Source organism: Cinclus cinclus, chromosome 3 (assembly GCF_963662255.1).
Source record: "Cinclus cinclus chromosome 3, bCinCin1.1, whole genome shotgun sequence".
Lineage (NCBI taxonomy): Eukaryota > Metazoa > Chordata > Aves > Passeriformes > Cinclidae > Cinclus > Cinclus cinclus.
In genome coordinates this window covers 38,695,421-38,720,840 of record NC_085048.1, presented here as the reverse complement: position 1 = coordinate 38,720,840, position 25,420 = coordinate 38,695,421, and the positions used below count along the sequence as shown (strand labels likewise).

The window sequence follows — 25,420 nt, the reverse complement described above, 5'->3', positions numbered from 1 at the left end:
TACCCATGTCATTAAACCAAGCTTGAACATATGAATATATATGGCAATCAGAAATTTGTCGTAGCTGAAAGAAAAAAGTAGTAAAATCAAATGATGCATGTTTAAATCAGATATTTTAAACAGTTATAACAATCATCACAATTTTGAGTTTGCTATTAGAGCAAATTTAATGCTTAAAAACCTACTTATATTATGAAATATTGATAGCAATTGTTGCTCTGAAGAGTACATTTTTAATACCACTCATATAAAATGTTTTCAAACCCCCAAATTCATTAGCTTAATAAATTGAAATGCTATATGTCAGCCTGATAGCTTATTTACTGAATTCAGTATATTTCTCTCAGAAAATTGATGACTTTGTAATTTTTTTCACATTTGTGTGTCATAACATTAAGTTGTCCAGCTATGGTTAATATTCAACAGATCTTTGCAGAATTGGGGGAAAGTTCACTATTATTCAAGAAATTATATGAGATAGCTTTCTAAAATTTGTCAGCAAACTGCTTCTAAAAACCCATGATTACCAGCTGAATTCAGGGCATGAGGCTGATGTAATCAAACACCTTTGTTAAAATCTGTTTGTCTCAGTGTAACACTATTAAATCCCTAGTTCAGGTTAAAAATGCTTGAGACATATTGAGGGCCAAGGGTGTGCTGCATTTGAATAGACTCAAAAATTGGATGAACCTGGGCTTTGGTCACTAGTGCTGATCATTTTCTCTAAATCTGTTTTCTTTTTTCTTCAGAAGGTAAGAAGAGATATATTCCTGAAGCAACATAATGGCACCATTTGTTGGGAAACATTTTTAGAGACAAATACTATTCTAATACACTTAAAAACCCCATAATTCTAGGTTCATTACCCTTAAAAAGGGGGCAATTAATCACACTTCCCTAATGTTAGGCACTGCACTCTACTGTGCTCTTAAATGCAAGATGTACATATGAAACTTTACTGTCTTTCGAAGTGTTACACACATTTCTGTCTGGAAAAGCAAAATATATTCTTAAAATTTTCTCTGACATTTAAAATTTTTTTCCTCGTTTTCCAAATAGGTTAAACAACAAAGATAATGTTAAAAAAAAAAACCAACCCATTGTTAAAAATTACTACTTCAAGTGTAAGACCGGGACAAGTTTCACAGAAATTTTGGACAATCTCATTTTAAATTTATAATAAGCAAACAAATACTCTTCAGTGCACATAATTAGTATCTCTATTATAATTTGAAACTGAGTACTGATGACTGCTGCTGCTGATCTTTTAAAATCTCTTACAAAATATAAATAGGATAGCCAAGAGAGAATAACTGATAAACCATGACATGAGAGTCTCTTTTCCTTCCTTTTTTCTCCTCTTTTCCTTTCCTCTCCACTTGGACTGAAGTCCTTTCTGTCTTCTTCAAAAAAGTGGGCACACAAGCACACACCCACACCCACACACACCCACACACAACCCCCACAAATTAATTCCAAAACCATTTTTCTAAATTTCCAATGGACTTATATTCCTGGTGTCTTTTCACATGATCACAAGCAAGACATGCATGTGATTCCCAGAACCTAGGAAGATGCACTGAAAAATCTTTCTTCCAGTTGAAATAACTAAGATACATCTTGTTATTTTTGTCAAGCATCAGAAGATATTCTGCCAGCTCTCTGGGGGAGAGAAAATCTTCCACATGTATGAAAGAGTCTGCTGGAATGTAATTCTCATAATTTTCTCTGGAAGGGCCCAATACAACTGGTACTGATCCAGCCAGAAGAGCATTGTAAAGTTTCTCAGTAATGTAATCTTTGTGGATTGAATTTTCAAAGGAAAGGTAGAATTTGCACGTGGAGATAGTTGGAATCAAGTTTTTATCGTTGACGTAGTCTCCAAAGGCTTGTCCGTAGGTGTGGATTTCAATGTATTTGCTGAGCTCGTTGTAATACTTGACTCGGGCGTGCTCAGGGTTCCAGTTACTTACAACCCAACAGACCAAGTTTTCCTTACTTGGTACTTCAAATGTGAAGGAACTCGTGCCGACCATCATGAAGCCGTAAGGCACCTGGATATCTGAATCACGCCGGTAAGTCAGGGTCAGGTTAAAAAGGTGTTCAATGCCACTCTTTTGTGGAGTATGAGTTGGAGACTCCAAGTTCATCCAAATCCACTTCTGGAATGGTGGCCTGGCTTGCTGAGGTAAATTAGCCAGATCCCAGCTAATGTCTCTGTGATGAATGAGAACAGCGTGAGATCTGTTATATAGCGAGCGGTCAATAGTCAGATGGCACCCAGGGATGTTGAACATCGTTTGGCAGGATGTTAGATCGAATGTCTGACCAAATGGCCAAACCCAGATCAAAACAGTAGTTTCATTGAGATTATCAGTTTTGGAAGAAAAGAAGTTCTTCATTTTCAACACTGAACTGGCTGATTCTATAGGACCAGAAATCCAGCTATTTGTTGGTTTGATATAAATTAATATAAATGCCATGAAACAACCAAGGATAATGAAGATAATAAAAAATGGTCGGAAAATTCCTTTAGATGTTGATGTCATAATTTGCTCTGAGAAAAAAAAAGAGGAAGAGAAAGAGAAAGAGAAAGAGAAAGAGAAAGAGAAAGAGAAAGAGAAAGAGAAAGAGAAAATAATATCAGGTATTAATTACATATGTATGTCCTGTTAAAGCAATCACAATAGATAGAACTTCAAAAACACTGAACTGCACCTTAGAAATTTCCTTTGAATGGAGAGGGCAGGGGTTCTTGCACACTATGACAAAGTGACAATATTTCTCTTCTTTGCATAAAAAGCTCACTGACAAATTAAAAGCAGGTTTTTAATATGTCTCATACTTGGTGAATCTGTATATATTGAGAAGGTTTTTTGCTTATAACCTAGGTCGAACATTTAGAACACAGAAGAGAGAAAAAAATTACCCTTTAATTCTCTCCTTGTGTCTGTGTAAAGGATGACATGCTGCAGAATTGTTACATTTGTATTTGTGTGAATGTGGAGGACATAGAATCAGAAGACTGGAAAAGAAAGGGACTAGAACTTTAACTGTGTAATCAATAAGACTCTTTTTAGAAAACTAGTTCATGTCCAGTGGCATGTCCATAGGGGTGGACATTCATGCCTTCTGCAGGGGACTCCTAAAATACCTTGGGAAGGAAGTACCAATAGAGAGTTTCCCTATGCAGTGACATATCTCATGTATTTCCCACATTAAAAAAAAAAAAGAAAAATTAATATAAAAGATGTCCTTGTATATTTCATGATGTTTTTATGTGTTAAAAATTAGGAAAAGTAGAGATATGCTGAATCGTTGTGAGGTATCCTTTTTTTATCATGGGGAAATAGGGCTGAGGAGTTCATATAACCTCCTTTGTCCTTGCTCTAGTTGTTTCTTCCTGACAGAAGTGATCAATCTCTTTCCAGAACTACTCTTCCATATGGTTCTTGCAAAGCCTAACAAAGTTAGGGGTAGATAATTGATAACCTTTGATCCTGAATGTAGCCCTAGAACTCACAGATGTTCTAAAACTGAAAAACGTTAACCATGCAACACCATAGCATACAAGAGAAAAGAGGGGGAAGTCAGTTACCAGAAAAAAGTGTTCTGAATATACTGGCACACTGTAGATTCTACAATGCTTTTCAATTTCTGTAAATCTTATCTTTCTTTTTTTCTGCACGTTTTTCAATTTATTGTGTTTTGTTATCTTAGCTAGGTAGCCCCACAAAAAGAAATTACAAAAAGCTCATCCCTATAAGTAGAAAAATATATAATATTGTATAGATGTATGTGCATGTATATATGTGTATATATATGTATATATATAATCAAAGTCAGAGAAAGCAGAAAGTGAATTTCAGGCCTTTTAAACTACTTTCGTAGCTCATCTCTTCCTACCTATGAAATAAATCATTAAATTCAGAATGAACACATGTCAGAATGTGATTCAGAGGTCCACTAATAGCACATAAATTTGTTCCTTTTGTGAGTGTAAAAACTGATGTGTCAGTGAGCACTACAGTTAAAACAGAAATGTTTTCACATTCATTGTTGAGGAAAGGAAAAAGGAGGGAACACCATGCTTAGCTTTACTCTAACACTGTATCTTGGAAAAAAAAGGGAATTATCCACAATATCTTCTCTGGTTTTGGGAAGATAGATGGTCTTAATTCTGGCTTCAGTTACAGTGGTGGGTTAACCTTGTCCAGCTGTCAGAACCACCCAACCACTCTTATCTCTCCTCAACAAAATATGGGGAGACAATAAGATGAAAGTCTCTTGGGTTGAAGTAAGGACAGGAAGGTCACTTACCAGTTACTGTCATAGGTTTAACAGACTCACCTTGGGGAAAAATAATGTAATTTACTGCCATTTAAAATAGAATTATATAGTGAGAAACAAAGACAAATATTAAAATTATTTTCCCCCCTCATCTTCTTTCCAGACTCAGCTTCCTCCCTTGTTTCCAACTCCTATACCTACTACCCACCCCTGAGCAGTGCAAGGGGATAGGAAATGGAGGTTTGTGATCAGCCTACAACTATTCCTCTTGGCTTCTCCTTCCCCCTCATACATTTCTCTTCCTCCAAAATGTGTCCTTCAAATGGGATACAGTTCCTTCAGGGAATAAAAAACTGTTTAGCTATTGAGTGGGCTATCCATGGGATGCTGTTTCTACAGAACACATCCTGTTGCTCTGACATGGGATCTTCCCCAGGATCAGGGGAATCTTTGCTCTAGTGCCTGGAGTATGTCCTCCTATCCTTCTCTGACCTTGGTGCTCACAAGGCTGTTTCTCACGTTTTCCCCTTCATTCTGCACTGCTTGTACTTTTCTTAAATACACTTTCCCAGAGGTGCTACCAGCTTGGTTGCAGGGCTTAGCCATGCCCTGCAGTGGTTGTGTTGGACTATGCTGGAATTGGCATGGGGTGACCCCGGTTGCTTTTCGGAGAGGCTGTCTGGCCATCCCTGCTGCCAGTGCCTGGGCACAAACACCTCCTACAATTATCTAAAATATATGATATGCTGAATCTGGTGCTTTTCCTGAAGGACATAGTTTAGCAGGCCCTCTCTGCTTTCAGCAAAATGATCCTGAGGGCAGTAAAGGAGGGAAACTGCGTGTCCATGGCTTTTCCACTTATCCTCATCAGTTTAAATCCCTATGAGAGAAAAATGAGCTTTACAGCAACATTGCATTGGCTTTTTTTAGCCTATGTTGATTGTTGCTGGAAAATATATCTAGAAGGAAGGTTTTGACCTATGAGAACCTAAGACTGCTTCCTTACTGCAGGGAAAGTGAGAATGAGACCTCTAAGGAAGAAGGAATTTAGGCTGAACAGCTCTAGGAGATGCAGCTCAAGGAAAAAGCAAGACGCTTCATATAAAGCTGTTCTTTGTTTCTGTGCTATTGAAAGCAATACACAGAATAGGTATAACGTATCACTGAACAGATAGTGTGAGCTGAGTTTGGACAATAGATTTGGAAGTGTTTTTATTCATAGGAGCTGATAATTTTCTAGGGATTGGAAAGGATGATGAAAAATCAGAAAAGGATTTTAACATTGTGCCTTGTAGCATAGTCATCCTCCAGTTAAAAGCCTCAATTCTCTGACAGGGATTATTTTACACTAAGCTCTTCTGCTAACTAATAACAAACCCCTGCATCATCACATGACAATTCTTACTGCATAAGAAATGACCAGATATTATGTGTTATTTCTCTACTTGAAATTCCAGCTGGTCCAGAGTGTTACATTTGTGCATGAAGCTTTTGAACTGTAGAGCCAAAGGGTGGATAATCACTTGTGGTTTGTGCTACCCCAAGTACCAATATTAACATATGACCATGTTAAACAGATGAGTTTACCAATTTTTGTCTCTTTGGGGTTGATTTCTTCTCCTGGCTTTGCTGCCCTGTGAATACATGTCCCCCTTCCTGCTCTGGGATCATGGTTCTTAGCTGTTGTCTTTTACCAAAACACTAACCTACATCCAGGCCGTATAGTCCTTTATAGTTCTGCATCCTTTGAATCAAGAGAACTAACCATTCCTTATGCAGATTCACAGATCCATTAGATGTATTGGCATCACTGGCATGCTTTGCTCTGAAACTACTGCTAATGGGATAGTGGGAAAAGGTTCTAATAGCAAGACCCATTCAAGAATTGAATGAGAATCTTGCAAGGAAGCAGAGGAGTTGAGCAGACTCCTAAAAGTACCTGTACGCTGAGGAGCTGGACAGGATTTTTTCATGGACTTCTATTTTTGTATTCCATTTTGTGGAATACAGTAATAGCTTTTAAGATGTGTACTGGGAATAGTAGCAATTTTTCATGATGAAGAGCTAACAGAATCAATAATTTCTGTGCTTCACAAGGCAGACTGAGAAACCTATGGAATGGACCAGCAAACTGCTTTCATGACTTTTGGGACAGAGTCCTGTGCAGTCAGGCAGCAGTAAATACAGTGAAGGAATGTGTTAAACACTTGTTTACAAATATTATTTGCATAACATCATAAAATGGTTTCAGTTGGAAAGGATTTTTTTTTTGAGAAATAGCTTGTGTGTAGCACTAGAACATAAAAGTTATGGTGCACTAGAATGAATAGATTATTTTTCCATAATAATCTCCAAAATGTAGAGTCTTTTCCATATTTATTTATGTCTTTCTTCTTTTGTGTCCATTAACATCCCTCTGTAATTCTCACTATAAAGGTGACACTAACGAGGCATTTGTTACAAGCCATCCAGGCAAGTCACCTTAGTTCACCCTTCCTCTTTCATGGCTTTCCTTCTACCACAGAATCACAAACTTCCTTTTTGTGGATTCCCTCCCCCATGCATGTCAGAGTCTGAAAGGAAAACTTTGTCAAAGACATTACTGAAAAAGTTTGCTGAGTTTTTGCCAGCTGGAAGAATTCTGTACTTTTGATAGTTTCGTTATAAACTACATTTCAGAGTGTTGTGGGGTAGCAAGTGTTTTCTAGGTGCTTTTTTTCCCCAAGTTAAAAGTATAGTATTTTATCAGTACAAGACTGTTTTTCTCAGTACAAAACCGAGCAAGGCTTCTTTTTAAGTGCAATTCTTGGCATTCCATCAGCAAGCAACTGCATTTAGCAGCAACACAATAGGGAAGACAGTAATGGGGTATCAGCCCTGTTAACCCCAAGTCTACCAGGCAAGGTTTGCAAAAAATATGTCTTTTTTCTGAATGCACTATGTTTATATATGTCTTATTTATATGTTTATTAAGAAAGAAAATTGAATTTTATGGAAGCTGTTTTACCATATTTTCATTGCAGTTGGGACTTCTCAGTCATTCCAGAAGGGACAGATATGCTCTGGGGTTTCTTTCTGATTATGCAATAGTGCAGATGTGAGAAAATATAACCTTTCTCATCAAGAATATTGATACCTATTTCTCTGGAATTTTTTGCACCAATTTCTCCAGTTTCTCAATGTTTTGACAGTAGCCCAAAATATATCACTACTTCCAGAGGTATAGCTTTCATTACTAGTCTAATACTGTTATTTTCCCAAAAGAAAAGGACAGTATTTTAAAATAAAAATGAAGAAAAGATTCTTAAAAGCATGGACAATGAATAACAAAGAAAAAATCACGTTACTTTACACACCTTAGAATTCTTAAGTATTCGGGGCTAACTCTTGTCTTCACCACCAGCTGGTCTCAGGATTCCTCCAGTAGAGATACTTGACCTCAAGACAGTCTCTGAGAATCACTCCTGGGATCAGAGTGGGTGAAGAGCAGAAGGACTTTGATGTTAACAGAGGTATCAGAGGCAGGTACCTCTAGAAGCAGACAATTTAGGTAGATATTTCAGGGCTATAAAAAGGCAGTTGAATGCAGTGGGAACTGATAGGAACCACAAACAAACAATTGTTATTGTTAAGAAGAAGGCTCATTTGAGATTGCTCTCCCTGTCCTCTGGCATTTTTTACCAGTCTTGGCCACGGCATATCTGCATTTATGCTAAAATCTGGATTTACTTAATGCACACTTTCAATTAGCTGGAGCTTTTCCACCTGCAGTAAATAAAGAAAACCTGATTGCCTCAGGATAGCCAGTGTGCAACTTCTTATCTCTAAGTCACTGCTGTATGGACATGCCCCCAGTGCTCTTACTTTAGCTCTCTGGAACTGAAGAGTGCTCCTTTCTATTGGAATTAACTCTCACTGCTCCCGGTTAAGCTTCCTCTGTTGCAACTAGAACAGTGGATTTTTCCTCCCCAACAACCAAACACAGGCTTGCTTCCACACATTTCCATGCCTGTCCACAGATTTCTGAAAGCAGCCCATCATGAAAAGGCTCAACAGAGCTGCACAGAGTTAAAAGGCTGAAAACTGAATGAGCTGCTGATCCCAGACTGCATATTTTTATTCTACTGTTTACAACATTCTTTTTCTTCCCCTCTCCACCTCCTTTGTTTTTGAGCTCTTTGTTAATTCCACAGATTTCAGTTTTGTATATTTGCACTCTGAGAACAGTATAGAATAATTTCACTCAGTGCTGGTAAATTTTGCTTAGAACAGTTTTAGAAAAATGACCTAAAAGCACTGCGAGGACAGGTAGCCATTAAGATAGATTGCTTAGGGATGGTGCAGAACCTATCACTGGAGACTGGTAAGAATAAGGTTAGACAAGCACCACTAAGCAATGAGAGATCAGATTGTGCCCCCGGGTCTTAGGGCTGGGCTAGAATGACCTCACTTGATTCCTTCCAGCCTTGTGCTCATAAGATTAAACACTGATTCTTATAAAATGCACCTAATAAGAACACAAACAAGCAGTCCAAAACTGCAAAGAATTGCAGAATAAATGAGTAAAAACATCCCCCATCTTCAAACTTGTCTTGCAAACTATGAAATAGTAGCACAGTACAGAGTGAAAATGTGAAGGAAAGTATAAAAGTTATGTGAACAACAAGTCCCTATTTTCAAAGGCTAAATCTAAATCTTCCTGTCAATTGCTAGCTGGGGTACTGCCACTTATTTTGTGAATATCTGAATCTTGACCCCTCCTGAAGAAAACTCTACTCTCATCTTCTGTCTCCAAATTGCTGTGCAATGCACAGCATCCTGCTACGGCTCAGCAGCCCCCAGCATTCCCCCTGACTGTCATCTATCCTCTCCTTCTCTCCATGGCAGTCACACACTGTCACTCTCCAGCTGCTTATGCAACAGCTCAGTGGTTTCTTACTGTGATCCAACTGTACAGCAAAAGATATTAGCCAGGGACACAGAGTCTCTCAGAACACTAGGGAAAAATGGTTAAAGCCCTGCTGTCCATACTGGAGTGACTCTATATCCACCAGCACCACCACATTAAAAAAAAAAAAAATACAGTCCTATCAGCAAGAAACTCTTCCAGACAATACGGAATTAGTGTCAGGATACTCCATATGTCAGCAGCATTGCTTTCTAATCATGAGCTTTTAAGTTTGTCTCAGAGGGTACAGGAGGTACCCTTTCCTCCCCTTGGCACAACTGCAAAATAAATGCCATGCAAATTGATCAAAATCTCAGCAGCATTGCCAGCCTTGGTAGCATGCAGACAGAACATTTTTTACCTTAACTTCCACATTTGCTTGTCCACATCACAGCTAGTTTATGACCGACAGCAATCTGTGAAAGGGGTGGTGGCTTTCCATACTGTGCTAGGTACAGAAACTGGAGTTCTTCAACACTGTAGCTTAGTAGCAAATTTTATCTGCCTTGTCAGGAAAGAGCTTTTTATCATCCTGAATATAAAGCTTATGCAGCACAAGCCAGCCCATGCCTCTTTCAAAAGCCCTGAAAAGGCTCCACACAAAATGAAGCAGATCAAAGAAAAGTGCTCCTAAAGCAAGTGGTCTCTTCCTCCCTTCTCTCCATGTGGTTTGGGAACAGCAAACTGATGTTCTCTCTGATTCTGCCAGAATTGCAGAAAGCTCTTCAGCAGCTTTTTGACCGGCTTGTAAAACTGCAGCTAGCCAGCTGAAATATGAATAGCATACCTGCACAAGCTATGTATTTGTGATGGCCATCCGCCCACCAGAAAGCCCTAACTAACAGTGCTGGGCAAATTATGTGGGCAAAGCCAGAGAGTGAGCATGAAGTGGTAAGAGAAGAATCATAGGCATTCGTGTGCAGTTAAACTCCCCATCAAAAAAATCACAGTTTTTTCTGACCATATCCTAATGTGTAGTTCCCTTGCATAGTGGAAAAGCACCTCCTCCTGTGAAGATCAATTTTCACAATCAGGAAAAAGCAGAGGATATCTACTTATAATATTGAACACTTACTCAAGGTTATATTCATTCTGTGGCAAGGCAAGGCTTTTGGAGCTCTGAGCACCAGCTGTTTGTGTAGATATGATTAGGGGCTAGGTGCAGTAGTTACACTGCTGTAACTTGCTGCATAAGCAAGCTCGAAAAATTTAATTGAGATTTAATGCTGCTTTTTTTGCAGATACAACTTCATAGATCTGAGGATTCTGCCAGTGGCAACACAACTTCTGAGATAGCTCTGTAGCCAGGAAAGAAAGCTTGAGAGGCCTTTAAGAAATACCATAAATCCCCATAATCTCATCTCTGCTTAACAATTCACTTCTCTGCTTCCCTAGCACCCTTTCCTTAAGAGACTCATTATACATTTCGGTTTGGGATCTGTACTGATATAATTGGTTTTTTTAGGATGCAGGTCAATGTTCTTGATTTAATTTGAAAAATCTTCTGTGCTATGGATACTAGTTACCAGTGAGACAACAACTGCCCTAGAGAGAAAAGAAAGCTACTGAAGTGCTCAAATCAGTTGCAATCTGCTCTGTGGCTGAGTTGGAGAATGTCATTTACTGCTACATTAACAGAGAAGAGAGGTGGCTGTTTATAGGCTTACTTGTTAAAAATATGCCCATATTCTTTGCAAATGAGAAGTTTTTTTTCCCTCACAGAATGGAAGAATGGGCATTTGTTTTACACATACAACCAACAGGATTTGGTTTCTTGACTATTCTGAGCTAAGAAGGAACTAAGTGTTGGTCAAAAGGATTCAGGGTAACCAAGAGTCCTCATCCAGGTTCTGCTAGTTGTCTAAATGCAGAACTTCAGCAGAACTCCTCACTGATCCAGCTTTCTTAAAAGCCCATCAGTGACTCAAAGCTTCAGGTTAGATTCTGTGCATAAAGAATGCAAATCCTTCATACATTGTAATGTATTGGGTGCCAAAACCAATGGCTGCTTATTTTTCATCTGGGAAAAGTTCAATTCAGATAACTGATATATTGTAGAGCACTTGTGTGTGCAAGGACACCAGCACTAATTGGAAGAAGGGAAAAACAGCACCAATCATTTTAACTGTGCACCAACAGCTATGTTTTCAAGATTACTTGTGTTGGTAGTACCAAATATTTCAAAAGAATAAGCTCTTAAGTGTAAGATGGAAAGTGATTATAAAACAAGACTCTTGAATGAAATACTTGTCTTGCTGGAGCAAGATTAGTAATTCACTATAAAGATTATACTACACTGTAAAATTTGGACACTGAAAACAAGAGCAGGAGACTTTTAAGGACCGTTAGAAGTGCCTTTTTATTAAAACCCAGGGAGAAAGAGCAAGATCCACAAAAAGAGAATTCAGAAACTTTCCCAATAAGAAGTTTAAACATATGCATGCACACAAACTGAAATGAAATGTTAATCACCCAAAACCTAATGCATGATAAAACAAGAATGAAAGCATATTTTTAAAAATATATATATATTTTAGATAGTGTATACTATAAAAGCAGCAAAACTAACAATCCCTCAGCCTCTCAAACTTCACACTCTTCTGAGAAAACAAAATTGCATTTGAGAGAAAGCAGTTGTTAAATTCTTGGAGTGTCTCTTTTGTGCATAACACATGGAAGAGCAGATAGCTGGAAATGTAACAAGCTAAGAAGGACAAAGCTTAACAAAGTCGCTGAAGAGACTTTTTCTGTAGAAAAGAAAAAACCTGAAGTCCTTCAGTGAAGAAATAGCAAAGTACACAAGAGGAATGGGTTCAAGGAACAATTGAAAAAATTCTCCAGCAGCTACAAACACCGACATGTTCGAAGGTGATGTGCTCTTTTTACTACTCAATGTCCAGGTTAACGTAGACACTGATGCCTCTGAGAGCAACTCAAGCTTAGAACACAGCAATGAAGAATATTCTGCACAGGGTGCTGGCAAAATATCATACAAAGCAGACCAGCAGTTAGTCCAGAGATCATAATTCTTTTGAAAAGGCTCATGCTATTTTCTATTTCTTAGCCTATTTTATTCCTTTTGAGCATCTTAAAAGGAGAAGTTAAATGTTTGCAGTCTAAGTTTAATTCTAATATTCAATTACTGGATTTTAGTGTCATACACTACTCCACTCTTAATAGAGGAAAGAAATTCCATAATGAATTAATGAATGTTTTGCCACTACAGTAACAATACAATGTACAATTTTTTACTTTATCTTAGAAATACTATTTGCCAAGTAGACTTTTCCCATCCTAAGGTTTGCAGTCCATAGTCTTTCACTGGTACAACTTTACTGCCTATTAAAACTAGGCATTTAAAAAGTGGAAAGAGATTTCCTTTCTTCCTACAGTGCAAGGAATATATATATCTACACACACACTATATATATGTGTGTGTGTGTATATATATATATATGTATATATATATGGTGTGTGTATATATATAAAGCTATACTTTATATAGTAATGTTACTCAGAAAGTAACTTTCTAAAGAAAGTACGGAGATAGGTAGGAGGAAACACATGAAGATAAAGAGCAAGGGAAATAAACTGTAAAAGATTAAAAAAGGGGTCTAGATATGAGGTCAGCAGCACTTAATATTGTATTCCTTTGCTTTAAGGACATTAGTGCAAAAATCTGTGATGGCATGCAGTTGGATTTTCAAACAGACTGAGAATCCAGGCAGTTAATTCAGTTTAGCAAATGTAGGTAGGACTAAATTGATGACAAAAATGTTAAGAGGTGCCTAAGTCCCTGGTTGATTAAGTTATTCCAAGTCCTAAGAAGCCCCAAACTAGAAACAGGCTCTACTAGTAGGGATCAGGGGACATGCTGTAACCCTCAAACCCTGAAAACCTCTGTTCATTTGTCTTTTAGTGCTGGTCATGCTTAAACTCTCTCTGACCCTCTGCCTTTCAGACTCTTGTGCTCTTAGCTGCCTGGTGCCAGCACATCCCCAGAAGGGGCTCATTCTTCACTAGGAATGGCCACTCAAAATCAATAAACCAGCTATTACCCCAGCTCCCAGCCCTAAGGAAATAGATGTGCCTACAAGAGCAGACTCCATTCTAAATGCACTGGTAACAGCTGCTTTTTGTTTGTTGGAATTTAGAGGAAACAGATGTAGGATGAAGTCCCTTTATGCAGAAATTGAAGCTATGACCTATTAGATATGAATTTTTCTTGAGCCTGAAGTGATTCAGACCTCAATATCCCAATTTCCTTAAAGGTTTTCTAGCTCCTGGACAACGTCTGTCACTTTTACAGTGTGTAAGAGCTTTAGGAGCAGAGATGAGCAATCCTTTTCTCCTCATTGGAGGCCTAGTTGCTAATCAAGACAATACTATTTTCTTTTGACCTGTTTCTGTCTCCTGCCTATTGACTTCCTAATGGTTTATGCCCAGGGGCACATCTGCAGCAGTAGAAGGCAAAGTCAGCTTCCTTTCCCATGCAGTTTACAGCCCTGTAGAGAGAAAGTGAAAGAGGAGGTTTAAATCTCCACTATTGGAAAGACCATAAAAACTGGTCTTTATTTTGGGTGAATAATTTTCTGGCTGTGTTTCAGAAGGTATAATTTCTTAACTTCTTCATAAAAGCAAGGGACAAGATCCCTGCTCTTGAGGGAGGATTCCCAGCTTTGAATCCCAGGAAGGACCTAGTCTTTTAGAGCACTGGGTGAATCTTGGTGAAGGATGGGGGAAGACACATCCCAGTTCTGTCCTGGGCAACCTCTTTCAGCGTTTGTGATGTGTTGCCCAGCAGGTTGTCTGCATTAGGTAGGTGCTCCAGGGACCCAAAAGAAGCTTTTGGGCTAACAACCAGACCTTCTAATGGCCAGCATGTGGTGGTTGTAGAGGGCAGCCTTTCATCTCTGTGGTCAGTGGTGGTCAAATGTCCCACAAAACAAATGTTGAAGTACCACAAAGACTTCTTCCCAGCCAAATTAAATGGAATTTCTGCTAGAATATGTGTCTATTGTAAGTAGTCCTAAAGGAAGTTTAATCAAAAGCAATAATAATAGTAATGTTAGGAAATCTTTATTTCACTGACAAGTACATTGGTCTGCTGGGGAGCATGTTTTACCAGGGCAATTAGAGTCCACTGATGCCCTGACAAGTCTCATACACAGGACATAGAACAAAGTGGTAGAGAATTTCCTGTCTCTTACCAGTCTGACCTGAGTTTAGCAGAGTGGAATTTAATTTGAGTTAGGTGCTAATCACTTTCTGTCTCATAGATACCTATAGTCCTTTAATAAAATACTTTCAAATCCATCAATTAAGTGTACCAAAGAAGCAAAATAAATACTGTTCTAGTTATAAAAATACATTGACTTTTGAAATGCTTTTCCCTCCTTTGGACTTTTGCAAGCATAAAAGTTTTAATCACAGCACAGTCAGAAAATTATTACTGAAACTGCTTTCTGTGGAGTAAAAGAAGTGTGGAAATCAAGCCCAGGAAACATAAGTAATTTTCACAATATCATGAAAATTTGAACAAATATTACTTGAATTCGTGTCAAAACAGTTGAATCTGAAGGATAGAATATTTTACTTCAAAAAAACTTCACCAGAAGGAAGTAATATCACATGTATCCAGATTAGATATATTTTTTATATATCTTTGTTTCAAATCTCCAAAAACACATCCAAATCTTCTTGATTGAAGTAAATTCCTACAGGGAAATGGAAGATTTAATCAGATTAAAGTCAATGACCCCTTGATCTTTAAATAAGAAAAACCACGACTCTTTTGCAGAACTATACTTGAAATTCTACCAGCAAAACTGGATTTGCTGAAACACAAAAAATATCAGAGATGAAATCTTGCTCACAGAACCACTGGAATGCCTATTAATTTCAGCTTGGTTAGGGTTTTGTTCTTTCAGTGGATGTAAGAAGAGACAAAAAGAGAGCTCAAAAGCTATTCCTTTGTGCTCCTTAAAGTTAACTTAGAAATAAAAATCCTAAGGCAACTCAGGAGACAGCAAGACAGATGTAAGTCAGAGCACAGGAGGAATCTGAAAGTTGGAACAAGGTGCAAATAATAAACACCCTACCCTATACACGCACGTGCAGTGCCACACCACACACAGTCTATAACTTCAGGAAAGATTTAATCACCTTTTTGAAGTTTTTCTGAGTTTTCACACCTGCCACATTTTATAAATAGGTACCTCTATGTATACTTTTTTACATATATATATATATGCACACATTATTTATGTGGTATTTGTAGCACACTTAAATCCTTAGATTCCCTGAAATGTAATTTATAATATTATGCTTTATATTTCTTTTTATCCATGCCCTTACCTCTCTACGCATGTGGTATGCAAACACACACACACACACACAAAATGAACTTATGAATGTTCAGGCCCCACTTCCCAAGCTGCTGGGTCTGGATGGATGATGTGTCCCAATGAGAAGTGCACTGATCCCCAATGAAAAGGAGGCAGAAAATAGAGACAGGTAATATTGTCATAGGAGAAATAAAATATTTTTCTTTCTTATGCGCTTTAACACTTTTGTCGGAGAGGAAATGAAAGAATGTATTGCTCTGAAACAATTATTTCAGTAGGAAACACAGCAGCAGGATAAATCCTACAATCCTGAAGGTTATTTACAGCATGAGATGCATGAAACCTCTGTGTTAATTACTGGAGTTGGGAAACCTGCCTTTAGATTTCTGGAAAAGTTTAGCAAGGAACAGAAGGCAGTTGCTCAGACTAGAATTCCGATGAAATATGTTATGGGGGTATTGGGTGAATTTACTTCCCATTAAGCATACAAGCATGTTTATTGATACAGCTGATATGCACAGAAAGCTTTAAAGACAAACTATTCTTAAATTCCAATGTAAGTTTCATTCATATTCTGACCCTTTCTGCATTTTCAGCATCAGCAATTATTATCAACTTGTTTCTTATTACCAGCCAGTTTCCTTCAAGTCTTCTGTTCTTCAAGGTTTTGAGTGATGAATAAGACAAACATAATTGTTTTCAGCCAGCTATTTCTAGTGGATTAATTTTAATTGCCAATACAGATGCTTAGGATTTGTGAGCATGTTTAAAAAGTAATAAAAAATTCTAATAACATGTCAGAATAAAGCCTTTTAAAGGCCTTTTCTACATATCCTCTGTTTATTTTTTGAGTTATTCAAGTTCCTATGTCATGTTCAACACCTTAGCATCTGGTTTTGTTATTTATTGTTGTGAAATTATACTCTGCAATGCTAAAAGGGAAGATTAAAATGTAAGTAGAATTTGGTACAACAAATGAAGAAAAAACTCTGAAGATCATAGGAGTATTTTTAAAAATTGAGTTACTTTGAATTTTTAGAGGTGTAACTACATGTTCAGAGTACTTTTTTATAGATTCCAAATAATTTAATATTAACTGGAAAATACAGTTTTCAGATACTCATCAAATAGTTAGAAAATTCCATACAGTTTAAAGGCAGTTTTTCTGCCTTAAGCTGTTTGTTTGAATGCCAAGCAAGCATTTATTCCATGTTTATGGTGTAAGCATTTAAATGGAAAGTAAACAATTACTTAACAGTATTAGTGTGCAATTGACAGATATTGGAATTTGAGTGCACTCTGTGCTACCTAAAATGATAACAAATGAAATGTGTGCATCCAGAAAAGCTGGTTTTGGATGGATGAACTTGACTTGCTGATGAAAGTAAAATGAAATAAATTACACTTCAAGCTCTCTGAAACTGGCATATAATGCTGAACTGAAGTATTTCACTAGAAGACTTCAGATAGGTTGTCTAAGTGGTTTTTAAAGCCCAAATAGAAAATAAAACACAATAACCTCCACGAGACTTCTGGAAAAATACTTTAAATTGTCATTTTATTAAAGGAAGCAGACAGAGTTTTGCAAAGCTGATGTTTTGATGATATGATTACTCTAGCTAGATTTATTTTCCCTTTCGGATATTATATCACTGTTTTATTTACCTGCCTCCAATAAGGAAAATTAGGTAAAAATAATAGTATGCAGGCAAATGTGGATCAGAATTTAGCTTTGGAATAGACTGATTTACAAAAGTTAAGAACAATAGAAATCTTTCCACTGCTATAATTACTTGAAGAGTAAACTTTTAGAACTTATTTTCCAAAATACTGCAGTGTATAACCTGTTCTGTGCCAGTGGAGGACAAACTCAGATTTACTGGACAGAAGCTATAAACTATGCTGGAAATGACTTTCTTATTTTCTTTGGACAAGATGAATTGTGTCCTTTGTTCCCTATTCTCTCTTCATAAACTACTTCTGATTTTTTGATGCATTGTGCATAAAACTATATTTCGATCTATGAAAGTTCAAAGTGACTCGGCCACAAAATGTTTATTTCTTTTTCCACTATCAGTTTGTCAACACAAAAGTCTACCTTGGGAAAGCTGAGTTTGCTGACATTTTCTCAGGGGTGTTTCTTAGTCGTATTTGAAACAAATATTCAGGGAAGCCCAGATATGCTTTAATGTCAGTGTACCTCATTAGGTAGAGATTAGTTTGCTCTGAAGAAAAGGGGAACATTTCAATATCACAAAAATTTCCAGAGGACAAAAAATCATCCCAGCTATCATTGAGATTCCCTTAATGGCTGGAAGATTTCTTCTGCTGTCAAGCTTGGTGCAGAAGTGATACACAGTCACATGCTGTCAGGATGGAACACGACAATGGCATCACATCCTTCTCATGAGTTCTAAGACTGAATTACCTTCTGAAAGAAAGTAATAGGGGAAAAAATGTATCTCACCTTGATACAGACATAGGCTGAGTAATTAGGAGTTCCTATCAGGAGACAATCTAGTTGCTCTAGCAGCCAGCACCCACAGGAGTACCAGTGTGCCCTAAGCTTCCCAGTATCCCCTAAGATTTCAGGTAAGGGCACCTCAGAGGACCTGCCTTAAAGACCTTGTACCTGATCATGCACATGTACAATGCTTCTCCTTATGGTTTTAACCTCAGATATCATGGTCCTACTAATAGACTGACCTGCTCTCTTAACTGCCTCTCTATTATTTTTCCCTTCTGTTCCCTTTCCATAATTCTTCTGACCTTGTTTTCATCTTTACTCCTTTTCTTTTTGGGGCAATGTCAGAAACTTTAAATTTCTCAGAACTAGGAACAACTAGGGAAACCTGTCAGCTCCAGCAACATACAAACCACTTCACTGAAGTATCCAAATAACACTGCCAATGCCTCGTTTCCTATACTTTGTCGTAATTTAGAGGGTTTTTTTTTTTTTGTTTACTGGGCATTTACATATTTTAAAATACATTACCAGAACATTGAGTCTTCTTGATAGGGCCCAGCATGTTAACCTAAAAACAATTAATTCATACGTGGAAATTGGTGGAATAAAGATCTATGAGAAGAGTGGGAGAAAAGGACTTGTAAACATTGCATTTTTTTTTCTTTGTGTATTGTTCCTCTGAGAAAGGGAAAAGATTATCAGTGGTCAGACAAGGAATATTAAAGAACTGGAAGCCCTAAGGCTTCAAGAGTATGCAGGAGAGACCGTACCTCCAGACTCATCCAGGTGACAGAAACAGAGGCAGATAAATAGAGGCAGGTAAAGGTGGCAGAACAGAGGCAGTTTCTTGTTATTTTTCTGTTAAAGACATAATATATATATATATGTCCTGCTGTGCTATTTATTCTGTATTACTGAATCAGAATTGAAGAATTGAAGAATGGGCTTTGCTATGTTATTTATTATATAGAATTCATTTCCACATCTACGAGTGTTTACACTAAGAGTGCTACAGTCACTTTCATGGAGACAAGGTGCAGGGTGCATTACAACCCTGACATTTTGTGTAGTCTCTTAAATCTTACATGCATTTCATACCAGCCTCACTCTACTCATTCATTGCTAGAGATAGACCTCATTACTCCAGCAGCAGACACTTCCAATTAAAAATGACTGTGGGATCTAATCACTGACACTTTCAAGTGTAATCGTTACCCAGTTAATGAGCATGAATTAAAAATCCCATGTATTTGGTTATAACATTTTATTTTGCATACACTTTCCGGACCTGTGATTGCAGGCTTCGTGTAGATTGCCATGCAAATAAGAGGCATTATGTTCATTATGTCTGTGTTCAGCTCTGTCTAATCCCAAGCTCAGTTTCCTCACTATCCTGCTTCTCAGATCTTCTGGAAGACTCTGGCTGTGACCAGTGATGATACTCTGAACCAAGCTGCTTTTTCCCATCTTCCTCAACATGCCTGACCCAGAGCCTGCATCTGGCCCAACATGTACCTGGTCCTGTACTGATCTTTAGTGTGGTTCCATACCAAACCTCACTTTTAATACATTTATATATATATATATATATATATATATATATTTGTAAGTTTTTGATATTTGCATGCAATTGGGAATCACTTTTCTCAAACTTTCCCTTTTGATTTGCCCCAGTATGAATATGACCACTAAACTATCAAGATATTTATACTTCAAACTGGTCAAGTTATGATTCCACAAAAAAGCAGCATAATAAACAAAACCACATACTGATATAGAGTATAACTATTATCAAACTGAGTACAACACACTAAAGTAATTCCTTCTGTAGCTGCCAGTGAAGAAAAACACTTAGATAAAGCAGAGCAAGGAAAGCTTAATAAGTAAATGATAGAGTGAAGGCAATTATTAGCCCGCCTTTTAATTTTAATGGAAATGTCACCTAAGGAGAATAATTCCAAACAGCAGCTTGGGATAGGGTAATGGATAGACTTTTTTCTAACGGCATAAAGAGAGGGGAAGCACAAATATGGACTTTCTTGGTCTTCACTGATCAGCACTTTGCCTTTTTCTTTGAAAGCTGTTGTTACTCCCTGAATAATAAGCCCTGCTTTCTCTGTAATAAGGGTGGCAGATGTTTGCTATCGTGCATCATAAGTCTGAAGGTGTATTTTGGTGGTAAATACAGAGCATGAAACCCACCACTTGAATGTCACTCCCACAGCTCAGCTAACATTCTGTCCGCATCATTTTAGCATCCTAATTACATCAACATTGTCCTTTGTGACTCCCACTGCAGATTTCCAATCAAAATGTCTGTGATGAGGGAAGTAGCATTATTGCAATCAAACAGCTGCTGAACAACATCTCTAAATAATCCTAGCTTGCTCAACTTCCCAGGCACACTACAAACATAGATCTGAAGAGCTAAACATGGCAGGAAAGCACACCTTGTGCTGCGGATTGCTCTGGCTTAGACAGCTGCTGAGGAGCAGCTAAACATGGATGAGAATTGCCAGGCTTCAGTGCACCTCACTCCTGGGACACTATAACACTGAAGGATGGTAAAGAAAGAGCATAACCAATATAATTTCTGCCTTTTAGTAACTTTCCTGTATGCTTGCATACATTCATATGAATTAACACACAAAAGAATCCCACACCATAAAATTATTAAAAATGTTTTCACCATTGTTTTTGATTCGATTTCATGGTAAGCCTAAATCCAGGAAGCTTGAGGTTCCTGGGTTCTACAGCACTGTGAATACACAGAGCTTCCCAAGAAGATACATTTCTGGGAATCACAGCTGTACTACAGAGCTTGAAAAAGTAATGTGCTCTACCCAAAAACTAAGATGAAAAAATACAGTACTGATTTTAAAAGATCCTATTAGGAGCCTGTAGGAAAGCAGCTCCTGAGTTTCACTGCTATTTCCAACAGAGTATAAAGAACTCACTGCTTGTTCTCTCAAGGCAGAGAGCTCTTAACGTGGAAGGTTTGAAATAGTCTTGAACAAATGCTCTTTTTTACCTTTTCTAATTATTTTTTCCTTCTTTTGATGCCACGTGGGTCTGAACCATGACTCCAGACTATTTTGTGTCGGGAGCAAAAATTGCACTGGGTACACTTGGCTGCAATGCTTCATTAGGAGCTGGTTTAGTAATTGAGTAGATCCAGAGTAGAAAAATATTTGAGTGATACTTTCTGTGACTTGGAGCTCATCAGAGGTGTGGATCAATATGGTCTGAACAGATCTCTCTCTATTACTGTTACAGAATAAATGCTCTAATTCAGAGAAATTTGCCACTGATTAGATCTCCTGTCCTGTTTTTACTGCATGTTAGGGTGATGTTAGCATGTGAGGTGAAGTATTTTCTGCACATTGTGTTTTATTTTCTTTGTTTGTTTTTCTCCTAAAATAATCCATAAATTTATACTCCTATTCTTTGTTGACTTCTCTACCAGTGAAAACACTAGTGAAACAAAAGCTACTCCGTCTTCCCCAAGAATGTTATACACATTGCTGCCTGCACATTTGTTGAAGATAGCAATGACTGTGGTTTGCACAGTCCTCGCTCCTAAAATGGGAAGAAATATGAAGTATATGTTTATTTTGTGCAAAAAATGCATGAAACTTTTATTCTGCTTGGGAAAGATATACTGAAGTCTAAAAAGCTATTTCAGAGCTACGTAAGATATAAATAGTTAAAGTGTCTCTTTCCTTATTTTGTTAAAAAAAAAAAGTGAGGACAGAGCTCTCAGATCTAGAATCTGTTTTTGAGTGGAAACCATCCTGAACCATCAAAGGTGGCTATTCTGAATAGGACATTGATCTGCAGCAAGTCTTCCCAAGTACACATGGAGTTCCCATTCACAATTTAGTCTCTTCCACAGTTTTTTCTTTAGATTGTCAATCTTGCTACTTAATCAGGGTATCAGTTTTCAGCATTGCTCCCAAAGGATTGCTGACACAGCAATTGCCTGGTTTGGAAATCCAGGTATAGCCAGATATATTACCTGCAACCAAACCTTTTTTTTTTTTTTTTTTAAGAAAGTGTGGAATGCATAAGGACTGGTCTGGTATTAAATTTTGCTATATATGAAAAATCTATGTTACATAAATAAAATCTCCCTCTACACCAAAAGGAAGATGTTTATTTCACTGCAAACTTCTTTACATTTAAAAAATACAATTTAGTTCTTTTACATATACAACTATACTTTAGACTGCCATAAAAGAGAAGCTGTGATGGCACTTCTGACAGAAATTAGAAATGAGAGCAACTTATTACAGGTTCAAGTTTTGATGACGTTTTACCTAGTCTGCTTGAATGTTAAAAGAGCTGAAGGGGACACTGGAAAGTCCTATTTTATGCCTTGATTTCACTTCCTCAAACAAAAAATGGAGTCAAAGAGACTCACCTTCTTTGTACAGCATTCTGAAAGTAGGTACAGAAATTATTGTGTAACTAATATAATGTAAATGTTTCTCTTGTACTGACTGAATCCTCTGTTAAATGAGTGATTGGGATCTGTGACAGCTTTGGGCTTGCAAATCAGCGCAGATGAGATTCAGCAGACTGGAAAAGCAAAAGTCAAAAAGTGATCTATCAGATTAGTGCCTAATCTCAGTGTCATGTCAAGGGCACATAGTAGGTTGCGGTGATTGCAGAAGAAACTCTGATTTGCATCTCTGGTAGGTCCAGGTCACCAGATCATAGCCTCAAGGTGTTTGCTTTCCAAATAAGACCAAAATAAATTGTTTTAGTTCAGATATCATGGAAGCCCCAGCTGTAATTTACCTGAGCTGATGTATCCAACCTTTCATCATGGCTTTGGGGGGGCTGATTGCATTGATGCCCTGAGAAATAACAGGAGCAGAGCTGGCTCACTCCTTGAGTATGGCTATCTCCCTATGCAGCAAAGATCCTGCTCAGCATAGACATTGTGGCCGTTCTTGTGAATCACAGTTTGTTAGCACTTCTACCACTTTACATAAAAGGACAATGGGATCAGAACTTTGCTCACAGGAGGGACATACAGGTGATATAGTGATACACTGCATGGGTCTTGTGTGCAAAGGATTTCCCGTTTGAAAGATTGTCACACACTTTCTTTTATTGACACCAAGTTTTTAAAGTAAGAAAATAAAGTTTCTATTCTAGTGTAACTTCAAAGCCAAGAAAAAGCAGCTTTTAGTCTTGCAGTGATATGAAGAAGGATAAAACTGGTGAGGACAGAGGAAAACCAGACTAGGCAAATATACCCCAAGCTGATATGCAGTACAATTATTATTATTATTATTATTGTTATTATTATTATTACACTTCCTCTCCCTTTGTATACTGTATGTCTAATGTCTTGGTGGTAGAGTAGAATTAGAAGTCTCTAATACTTCATCTATTCCTTACTTTCAGTGATATTTCAAATGCTTTTTTTATCAGGCATGGATCTAAACCAAAATAAATCAATAAAAAGTAGTAGACTACAGCAGTTATACATTAGAAAAAAGGAAAAAAAAAGTATTGATGGAGTTCTCTCCCATGCAACTTCTTTCTTACTGCATTATTAGTGTAGTTATGCCATTATAGTATGCTCCTGTTAAAATTCTTTGACAAAGGTTATTTTTGAGAAGGTTTAAAAGTTTAAGTTTTCAGTTGTAGTGTACCCCATTGTCTCTGAGGCAAAAGTTACCCCAAATTCCTTCTTCAGTTTTCTTCTCTCAGCTACTTCAGATTATTTCTCCAAAATGCAATTTCCAATTCAAAGCTATTTTTAATAACACATGACAAACAGCAGTGATCACAGATAATTATTTTTTTCTGTATTATAATTTTAATGTGCTCTTAGTAAGCTCACAATATTGTTTTACAAACTTGGTTATGAGGATAATAAGGATGAATGAAGACTTTATTTCTATTTTCTTTCATAATCCCTTCTCTTTGGGAGCTAAAAAAAGGTATTGTGACAATGCAAAGATTAAATATTAAGCATCAGCAAGTGTTTCCATTTCTCTGCAAAGACCTATATATAAAATTAGCTTTTTAAATCTTCTTACAGAGAATTTTATAACTGTTTTACATGACATATAAATAAATCACTTAATTTTGGACTAGAAATCTAATAAATATAAAGAATCCTAATGAAATTAACTCTTTTACACACAAAAAAATATTGTTAACTCTTATCATGTGAGTTCTAATGATGACGACCACATTAAATTCCTTGTTTAGTACATACTAATGGTTTTCAGAACAAGTGTAATTTAAACTTGAGCTATATGTTGCAGAATTCTACAAAATCCCAAGTCAAAGCAGTAAGCTTGGTGAAATGCAATTGCATCCTATTCGTGGAAGGAATAAGATCACACTTTTTAAAATCACCTGACATCCACACGTTTTAGAAATCCATCACTGTTTTCAAAACTAACCTAGAAATTTCAATTGGGATTTCAATCTTCTAAAGGTTAGGCATATTTTTTAAATTGCTTGTGTAATCTATTTTCATATTAAAGGAGAGAGACGACTCAGTAAGTAATTCACAAAATAACTGTTTTTTAGGGAGACTAGATGCTTATTTCCTCTAGGGATGTAGAGTTATTAATTCTCTTTTGGAGTCAAGTGGATAAAGCATGGTCAGTTCTTATTGGATTGGCAGGTGGGGAATGTAAGGAGCATGTCTTAAATGCTACTTAAATGTCTAGAAAATAGGAGAATCAAATGCAAATACCTTCTGTGTTTGGTTTGGGTTCTTATGTTCCAGAAAAAAAAGCTAACAACTAAGCTGTAAGGAGGAATTCAGAAATTAAGGTCTTTGTGCATCACAGGTGAGACTTGAAAACTTGACTACTGTAACAGAATGTGATTCTCACCAGAACATTGTGGCTGTGGAGACAAAATCTTCCATCTGTGATGCATCCTAGAATACAGCAGCTTCATGTGACAGATTGCAGAATGGGTAAATATCTGTTTTAAAATGAAAAAAAACACATTTTAAGGACATCTTATGACATCATAAATCAGTGCTTTCAGCTACATGTCAGTTAGGTATCCTTCCTCTCTGTCCATGCTGACTTTTGTGAAGTTCAGTCATGCTCCAAAAATCACAAAGGGGTGAGACATACTAGGGGACAACACGTTTTGATTTGAGAATCCTAGGAGGGTATTGAGATGTCCCCAGGTATTTGGTAGCTCAGTCACAGTAGAAAGGTCTGTGATTTCCTCAGAGCCAAGGAGCCAATGTGTGGATTTTTACGCTGGAGACTTCACAGACAATTTGAATGAGGAGGTCTCCAGAGACAGAAAGCCTACATGGCAGCTGAGAGGGTAGAATGTCTCACAGGTACCTAAACATTTGCACTTAAGAAC

At 37.3% G+C, this 25,420-nt stretch overlaps 1 protein-coding gene across 1 annotated transcript; it reads right to left on the bottom strand.

The window, feature by feature from the left end:
• Positions 1–1,469: 1,469 nt before the first annotated feature.
• FUT9 (fucosyltransferase 9) lies at positions 1,470–24,991 on the bottom strand. The gene is made up of 2 exons (XM_062488678.1): positions 24,925–24,991; positions 1,470–2,557 (listed from the first exon to the last, which is right to left on the bottom strand). The coding sequence occupies exons 1-2, from the start codon at positions 24,989–24,991 to the stop codon at positions 1,470–1,472; spliced, it is 1,155 nt and encodes a 384-aa protein (XP_062344662.1).
• Positions 24,992–25,420: the final 429 nt, after the last annotated feature.